General features: G+C 41.1%; 1 protein-coding gene across 1 annotated transcript; it reads left to right on the forward strand.

Moving 5' to 3' along the window:
- Positions 1-5,370: 5,370 nt before the first annotated feature.
- Positions 5,371-7,111, forward strand: LOC311058602 (uncharacterized protein; the record flags this gene model as incomplete). The annotated part of the gene is made up of 9 exons (XM_084076065.1): positions 5,371-5,399; positions 5,576-5,635; positions 5,847-5,894; positions 5,983-6,063; positions 6,143-6,190; positions 6,371-6,409; positions 6,510-6,679; positions 6,762-6,826; positions 7,006-7,111. Exons 6-9 carry the CDS (start codon positions 6,397-6,399, stop codon positions 7,109-7,111), a joined length of 354 nt encoding a protein of 117 aa, XP_083932191.1. The 5' UTR covers positions 5,371-5,399; positions 5,576-5,635; positions 5,847-5,894; positions 5,983-6,063; positions 6,143-6,190; positions 6,371-6,396.
- Between the last annotated feature and the right edge of the window lie 2,389 nt (positions 7,112-9,500).

Genomic DNA, 9,500 nt, shown 5'->3' on the forward strand with positions numbered 1-9,500 from the left:
GCCCGCAGAACAACTCTCTAAGCCTCAAAATATAAGCCTGCACACTTTCGCCTGCGCGTTGCGCACAGCCATAGAACAAGGCACGAGCTTGGGAAGCAGAAACAGATGTTTTATACAACGTGTCTAAACATTTAAAGACTTTGGCCACTGTATTGCGATCTTCCTTGTCAATTACACTAATTTGTCGCTTAGCTTCCTCAGTAAGGGTCTGTACTACAAAAGCAACTTTTTTCTCCTCTGTTAAATCCTGAGTGCCCAATAATCCTTTAATCTGTTCTCTCCATTCCCTGTATTTCTCCTCACCTTCTATGCCCGAAAACTTAGGTAGCCACGGTGCCCCTGGATACACTGGCATCATCATCATTACTTTCTTGATTCAACCAAACAAAACAAAACAAAAAGCAGCAAAACAGCAAAATTTCAATACAGTTTCTCTTAGGGATTTTGTGTTGTTCTCTACCCAGTCCTGCCGCGCTACGCCAAATATGTGACGGTGGCCAGGTTGTCACATGTAACTTGCCACTTCTTTTTAGAATGCTGACACTCTTTACTTTGTCTCAATAATAAATAAATAACAATACACATTAAACTCACAACAATAAAATATCAGTTGCACGGTAAAGTGCGGGGTGCGTAATTACTGTGAGAATAATACTGTTTGTTAGGTACTGCAAGACTACGCCACCTTTTTATTTAAGAGGTAGGGTCCTCTGTAACACTCTTTCTTAGGCTATTCACAGGTTCGAGTTTACCCAGGTAAGTACAATACTTTTAAATGAGAACAACACTTCAACACATATCCCTTGGAGAAAGCTGGACGGAAACAGGTTTGTATAAAAAGGTAATCTATTTTATTAAGCTAATACAGTGGCGTCTATAAGCCATAAAATATTGAAAAGCATAAACAAAATATAACACTAATTCTAAAACCTCAACCTCCTAATGCGCCCACTAACTAACTAAAATACAGGAATACAGACAATCACCAAACACTAAAAACAGACAGGGCTTGTGCAAACTATAGCAAATAAATAATGAATTTAGCGTTAAAGTGCCAACTATTACTGAAGCAGTAAAGTGCCAAGTGCCAATTCAATTGCTATATGTCATATACTCATCACGGTTCAATGCAAAAGGTGGGAATGTCCTTATATGGGGTTTAACTGGAGCGGGGGTTTAGGCCAGGAATCACTGTCTCTTCTTGTCTTCGTGCGTATTGCCTGCAATCATAGAAACTAGAACCAGTTCATCTGTTCAGGTATATTTCACATATGAGGTTTAGGACCGTGGGTTTATAAAGGTAACGTTGCATAGAAGGACACTTACTCGCCCGCCAGACTGTACGTCTGGCTTTGAGGGTGTGAAGCGCGCAACGTTATCGCCACTGGACCTCTCCTCCGTTCCTTGGTTCGTCTGTCTGTCCTCCCCGTCTCTGCTGCTACTGCGCCGTCTGCTCACCGTCCGCTGCTGGTGGCTTGGTACGTGCCGCGATCACTGTATTCCCCACCTCTGCTCCGTGGTATGTCTGCTCCTCCTGTGCACAACCGTCCCTTCTGGCTGTCACTTCCACACTGCCCTGTATGCCTGTCTCTCTGCTGTCCAAGTGGCTCGCGCTCACTTTTGAATAAGGTGGGCCACACCCTACTCCGCCCTCATTCGCTCTGCCACCAGCGTGACCTGGGGACATTGGCCGTCCGCTGTCACAAGGCCAATGTCACACAGCCTATAGGGGAGTCCAATGTCAAGTGGCTCGGGGACCGGGGGGAAATACATTGTCAACCATAAAACATGCAGTGCAGAAATATAGTTAGAGAATGATGTTTTTAAGTGCGTAATACAGGTTTTTCATCATCAATAAAAAATGTTACAATTTGGTTTCACCCCCCTGCTTTGACCCTGTCACATTAAGCACTGGGACAGGTCTTTTTTTGTGTTTTCAATCAATTGGCTGAAGTGTTCTATTAATATTAACAAAGTGGTGTAAGACCAATGCTTTGCACTTCCTTGTAGTAGCAGTGAGGTTCTATCTGTTGGTTTTGCTGGTTTTATAAAATCCATCAGTTCTTGTTCTTTTCTAGCAATACCCTCTGGGTATTTGTTTATGTCTACATTCTGTGAATGGTGTAGTGCAATGATCAAATTGTTTATCCCCCTAATTGATTTGTGGAAATCACTGTTTCTCTCCTCATGTGGTGTGTGTATGTAAGTTTGTCTGTGCCTACCTACCTGGCTTACCTGGCCTGGTACCACATGTCTCCTGGGTCTGTGGTTGTTCCTGGTTTCTCCATCTGGTCTGGCTCTTTCCTGCCAGGCCTGTCTTCGTCCACTGGTTTGTTGGTTCATTCTCAAATGCATAAACGTTTTCGTACTGTTATTGTACTTCATCAGATGCGATCCTCCGGATGAGAATGAATTCCTGTTCTTCTCTTCCTGTATTTATGTGTTTTTGTTGTGGGTGTGGCTTCCATGTGGCCATTATTCTCATTGGTTGGTGCTGTTGATGGCCCATTGGGTCATTGATGGCCCATTTGCTTGTTTCAGGCTTTAGGGGCATGTTCAGGCATGTTCCCTGTTTCATATGTATGGTCTACTTTTTGTGTTGAATCTTTGTTTATATATATGTATAAACATGGTTAGGTTTTAGGAGATGTTATAAACATTTTGCAAGTAGGCATATACCTCCATGTTTGCAAATGTGTATAATTAAAGATTGCATTAGATGACTCCCCCCACAAAATTAGAGGTACAAGCTTGACTGACTGCTGACTGTGAGGTTCAATTCATGAAGGTCTCACAGGCAATTTTATTACCTGTGTAGGCCCTATAAAGAGAAGAATGCATTCGCCATCTGTTTTGAATGAGGGATGTCATGTTTTGCAAATAATTAAGTTTACCTAGACTAAAGGTAAAACCATTTCTTAATTCCATTTAAGGATGTGTTTTCCCTATGATTTATAATTATAAGTTATGGGCCATGACGGAGGCGCGCCGACTCAGCAGACCTTAAGGCTGAGGAGACGCCCCCTCGCGCCTCCAGGCGCGAGTGGCCGCGTCGACCAGCCGCTGGGCTGCTAGTCGACTCAGCGCCGTCCGAGTTATGTACCGATAGGGACAGAATCGTAAATATTATTGGTGCGGACTGCGTTTGTTCCACTGACTGCGTTTATCCCAACTACCACTCAAAGTGGCTCCTGGCCCACTGCCTGGATGAGGCAGCCTTATTTTTTAAAGCTTTGTGCTTTCTATTAGACTGTGCAGGGCAGAGGCGTCTAATCTCTGAGTCAGGGTGACCGCATACCCTCGGGTTAAAGCTATTTCCTAATTCCATTTAAGGATGTGTTTACACTATATTTTTTAGGACTATGGGGTAGATACTGAAGGGATACAGTTTTGGAAACAAGTTAGCATATCCACAGTTCTGATGTTCACACCTCCAATTTGGAAGACAATTAGCTCCCTGTTGATGGTCCAAATGTTGATGGCTCTTGGTATCAATGTGCCTTCATTGATATTCTCATTAGCTCAACAATGAGATCTCCCCCACAACTTTGTGGTTGATGTAGGTGATCAACTCTATTGTTTAGTTTAGTAAGAATATGTGGATAGTTTCAGTTTTTTTGGGCAGTTTAGAAGTTTAGGCCTCCTGGATATTTTGTGCTAAGTCTTGTAATCCATTCTTTTTCATGGAATCTTCTCTGTCCCATTGTCCAGCAGTCATTGAATTCCAAGCCGCATACTTTTATGGCATCAATCCCATGTGTCATAAAGTGTTGAACAATTAATAAATGGGTATCTTTTTCATTATTAATGGTGTACCTGTGTTGGCTTATTCTAATTGCTATGGAGTTGCCTGTCTCTCCTACATACTGTAATCCACACACTTGGCAAGTAATCAGATAAACACAATTTCTGGTGTTGTATGTGATGTTCTGTCTTAGGCTAATAATGTTTTTGTTTGTCCTGTTTTTAACCGTTTGTTTCGGGCTAAAGTAGTTAGGCCTTGCCCGTGCTACTTGGTTCCATGGCTTCAATTTGCTGTGGATCAAGTAGTCTTTCAGATTTTTGTTTTTCCTATAGGCCGAAATTATCTTAAAGTTCTGTAGGAGGTTTCCCCCCCTGTTTTCAAAATTGTTTTTGATGGCTCTGTTTGCCAATAAACTTTGGCTGGAAAATGTGGTTACTAAGGCTAGTGTGGGTTTCTCATTCCTTACTTTCACTTCCTGGAATGTGTTGTATGATTTCCTGAGGAATGTTCTTGTATATCCACGTTTCCTTAATGCTGTGAATAGAGTTTTGCAGGCATTTTCAAAATCTGCTGTTTGTGTGCAGATTCTTTTGAAACGTAGGAGTTGAGACTTGACTATTCCTGCGAAACAATGGGTTGGATGGAAGGATGTCTTGTGGAGCAGTGCATGTGTATCAGTCTCCTTAAAAAACACCTTTGAGTCCAGTTTGCCGGTGGTGTTAAAATCTTTCCCTTTGAAGACTGTAACATCCAAGAAGTCAATGTGTTCTTTGTTTGTGACATATTTCACTGTTATTGAGGCATGATGTGTGTTTAAGACTCGTATGAATTGCTCAAATTCCTCTGTGGAGTGCTCAAATACTCCAAAAATATCATCTAGAAACCTAAAATAATGTGTGGGTTTGAATCTGCATTTTTTAAGGGCGGTTTCTTCCCATAAAGCCAAATATATATTTGCGTACGATGGCGCAAATTTCTTTCCCATAGCTGTTCCACTGATCTGAAGGAAGGTTTTCCCATCAAATGAAAAGTCGTTTTTGGTCAAATTTAATTCTAGTAGTTCCAATAATTCTGCGTCTGGTCTTTGTCTGTCAGGATACTTTTTAGTTACTATAAAGCCGATAAAGTATAGTTTTGGACCATGACGGAGGCAAGTGCCCGCGACGACCAGCCGATGGGCTGCTAGTCGAATCAGCGCCGTCCGAGTTATGTACCGATAGGGACAGAATCGTAAATCTTTTTGGTGCGGACTGCGTTTGCCCCACTGACTGCGTTTGTCCCAACTGCCACTCAAAGTGACTACTGGCCAACTGCCTGGATGAGGCAGACTGTTTCTGTTATTAAGGCTTTGTGCTTTCTATCAGACTGTGCAGGGCAGACTGACTGACTGACTGACTGACTGACTGACTGACTGCATGGGTTAGAAACACAACATGGATCTAAATCCATTGAACTAATACAGTGTATTTTATTCAATACTACTGTATGCCCCCCCCCACAACAGTTAGACGCAGTCCAGTACTGACTCGAGCCAGGACCCCACAAGGTAAATTCTATTGATTATAGCAGAGATCACAATGGTGACTGTTAATAAGAAATGTAATTGCTAAATGAATAGTTAAACGTGGAGGTGGAAGAGCTGGAACCCCACAAGGTAGGTGCTCTGAGTACAGAGGTGATCACAAGGGTGATTGTGCAGTCGGCGACTGAAGTTTTCGTCATCAACAGATGATATTCGCAGTACAGAGAAAAATGTTTTACATTTTATTTGATTATATAATAGATCTGTATGTGAAAGCTGTAACATTAAAACATTTTTTTTTTTTGCAGATGACAGCAACATCCGGCTTACTAGACTAGCCAGGGATGTTCTCTCACAGAGATCAAACTGTAAGTGTAGATGGCAAGGCTGACAGATTTTGAGATGGCATAGCAAAGATTTAATTTGGATGTATAATTTAATTGTTTTCCACCCCAGTAGACCGTGGCTATAGTTTCAATCAAAGAAACAGGACTATCAAAGATAGATTTGTATTTGCTGTAACAGTGATGACGATGGTGTGATTAAGATGTGCAATTTGATTTGTTTTGCCCTCAACAGGGCATCGCACTCCAAGTCGAAGGAGTCCAAGGCAAAGGACTCAACAAGGTAAAAAAGTATTTAGTTTCACAGTGATATACAGTGTAACTGGTGACTTTGTAAGATGAGTTACTTCCTTTACCCCCTCCCCCAACAGAGACTCCTAGCCCTCTCTCAACAGAGACTCCTAGCCCACCAAATAGACCGTCAGTCTTCAGAAATGGCCAGACCCCACAAGGTACAGATTGACTATAGCAGTAATCTTAAATAGTGATGTCGCAAGTATGAAATGTAATTGGCTTGTCTTTCACCATCAGGAAAGCGTGTTGGAAGTAGAGGGCCAAAAAGTCCCAGGATTACAAAAGGTACATTTTTATCAAGTTTGGCAGTGATCTTACTGGGGGGGAGAGAGGTAGATTTTGATCTTGGAAAACAATTAATTTTATGTATTGACAAGCCAAAAGTAAAGCAGCATCACATAGCCAGCCACACCAGACTCTCAACCTTTAATACAACATTTATTGTTTCATTCTATAATTTAACAGCAAAGAAGAAGGTGTACGACTACCCTATGCCCGAGAAAAGTAAGAATGGAAGTATTTTAAGGTTTTAAAATAATTTGAAATAAAGTGGTCATATCTGTTAAGGCAAGTGTTTAGGTTAATATTTTGTTTTTTTACTCAGAGTTTCAGAAGGTCGTTGTGGAGACGCTGTTGGAGATCCTCGATGAATTGAGGACACTCAACAATCGGGGAGAAAGTGATGATGAGGGTGGAGCGTTGCCAATAGACGACGAGGAGGAGTTCAACCTCATGTCTAAGGAGCTGGAGAAGCAACGATTCCGACGTTCAATGGTAAATACAAAAAAGGATATGCTTTAAATAATTTGAATTCAAAACGATTACATCAATGTTGATAATTTGTAATATCATACAGATTTCAAAGCTGTCCCACATTGGGGGGTACGACGTGAGGGCATGTACAAGAAAGATCCTGGACAGGTATGAATACAAATTGAAGTTTAATAACATGACACTGTAGAAAAAGAAATATAATGTGGGGGGGGGGTTCCAATGTGGTAGTCAGTGTATTATTGCTGTTCCATATACATTGTCTTCATTACAAGCTGCTAGCGCATGCTGTTGAGAATGTATCTGCTTTAAAAAAAAATCTGTTTCAGACTTTTCACCAATGGCCTGATGCGGAAATACAATATGTCCGGTGGTGGGCAGCAAAAAAAGAGGGCGTTCAAAGAGTACAAACTTCTTTTCCCTCATCCAGGGTAAATAGAACAATTGTCTGTGCTAGTTCTTTGTTGATGCTTCTTCATGTTATAAATGTGTGACTGACATGATGACATACATTAACAAATGACAATTTGTCTGGACTATATGTGGCAATCTCTGTAATGGCTACTGTCAAGTCTGAGAGTAGATATTTGTCATTGTTTTGATTGCAGAAGCTGTTCGGCAGAATTTTGCAGAGACAACGGAGGCCCAGGTCAGCGCCTCAATAGCCGACCACTTCAAGCAGGTGCCAGCTCGAAGTGGCGGGGGGGGGTACAAGAGGCCAAGGACAAGGACCCCAAAATGACTATCGATTACTCACCCCTTGAAAATTTGAAGTCTGCACCATACCACCATAATCCTGCATGTGTGTGTGTGTGTGTTTGTGTGTGTGTGTGTGTGTGTGTGTGTGTGTGTGTGTGTGTGTGTGTGTGTGTGTGTGTGTGTGTGTGTGTGTGTGTGTGTGTGTGTGTGTGTGTGTGTGTGTGTGTGTGTGTGTGTCATGCATGTTCCTAGCCTTGTGTGTTTCTTTGTTGCTGCAAGCCATTTCATAATGTTGCTGTCACACTTTTATTCTCCTGGTCAATCATTTTCATGATTTTAAGCCAGGTCACTGCTTTGAAATGCAGTTTTTGCTTTGTTTCACAATCTCTGTGCTCTTTGGCCACTTTCAAGAATTGATCAACCTGTGAGGATTGATAGTGATAATATCACAAGGATTTTTAACAGGCTCTAAAAAATACCTCTTTCAGGACAAAGATATACTGTAGGCCTAACCTTTCAAAGTGGAATGTGGAGATATATTTGATGAGTATTGGTATGGTGAGAAGAAGAATGCCTTTGATTTGTCCCTGGAGGCAGTGTTCAAAGGCATTAACTTACAAGTTATGTTTGCTTTAGCTCCCAGAAGACGCACATACCGCCGTGTTTCTAAATCCTATGTAAAACTTAAGGCAGTTCTAATTCAATTTCAGAGCACAGCATGTTTTCACAGTTTTGGGCAAAGTGCATTTGGGAAGCTGGCTGCTGCTTGCCTGCTATTTACGCAGATGCAGAGTGTGTGTAATAAACTGAGTGTGTGGGGAGGGATCATGTGTATGATAGTTAAATATATATGTGTGTGTGCTTGTCTATAGCAAAGTATAGTAAAGTTCAACAAATTGTTATATTTGGTTTGGTTCTTGACTCTTACCTGCACCTCCATTGTTTCACTCAATATGAGTAGAAAAATAAGTTAAGGAATAAAAAAGTTCAATTTTGAAAAATTGTTGAAACATGTTGTGATTGAAATGTAGTTGAGGGATAGTCAAATCTTAACATAAATACATTTATTTATATCCTGTTGTACAGTACAAATGACATTAGTGTTACACTCAAAGCTGTTTAAAATATCCATAAAGATAACTGTAGTGAAGGGAATACAGCTATACTGATTTTGGGGTGCTGATTGCTATTGTTCACTTGGTTCATGTCGGTGTGTCGGCCAGAACACCACTTTAGGGGCCCTCATTCCAGATATTAAAGAATAGAACAGAGAGAGGCTTGATGCTGGGTTTTCTCCTTTTACTTTCTCCTTTTCAGCCACAGACATGGAGTACAGTTCAACAATAATACACATGTGTGTGTGGTTTTCTGGAAATAAGCAGAATATAAAGACAGAAATATGTGCATTAATTATCAAGTACAATGTACCAAAGGGGTTCAGGTAAACACACATAAAACCAGTTAAATGGAGACATTTCATGTGTGTGTGTGTGTGTGTGTGTGTGTGTGTGTGTGTGTGTGTGTGTGTGTGTGTGTGTGTGTGTGTGTGTCATGCATGTTCCTAGCCTTGTGTGTTTCTTTGTTGCTGCAAGCCATTTCATAATGTTGCTGTCACACTTTTATTCTCCTGGTCAATCATTTTCATGATTTTAAGCCAGGTCACTGCTTTGAAATGCAGTTTTTGCTTTGTTTCACAATCTCTGTGCTCTTTGGCCACTTTCAAGAATTGATCAACCTGTGAGGATTGATAGTGATAATATCACAAGGATTTTTAACAGGCTCTAAAAAATACCTCTTTCAGGACAAATATATACTGTAGGCCTAACCTTTCAAAGTGGAATGTGGAGATATATTTGATGAGTATTGGTATGGTGAGAAGAAGAATGCCTTTGATTTGTCCCTGGAGGCAGTGTTCAAAGGCATTAACTTACAAGTTATGTTTGCTTTAGCTCCCAGAAGACGCACATACCGCCGTGTTTCTAAATCCTATGTAAAACTTAAGGCAGTTCTAATTCAATTTCAGAGCACAGCATGTTTTCACAGTTTTGGGCAAAGTGCATTTGGGAAGCTGGCTGCTGCTTGCCTGCTATTTACGCAGATGCAGAGTGTGTGTAATAAACTGAGT

Source organism: Gymnoscopelus microlampas (assembly GCF_963454915.1).
Source record: "Gymnoscopelus microlampas genome assembly, chromosome: 13".
NCBI classification, from domain to species: domain Eukaryota; kingdom Metazoa; phylum Chordata; class Actinopteri; order Myctophiformes; family Myctophidae; genus Gymnoscopelus; species Gymnoscopelus microlampas.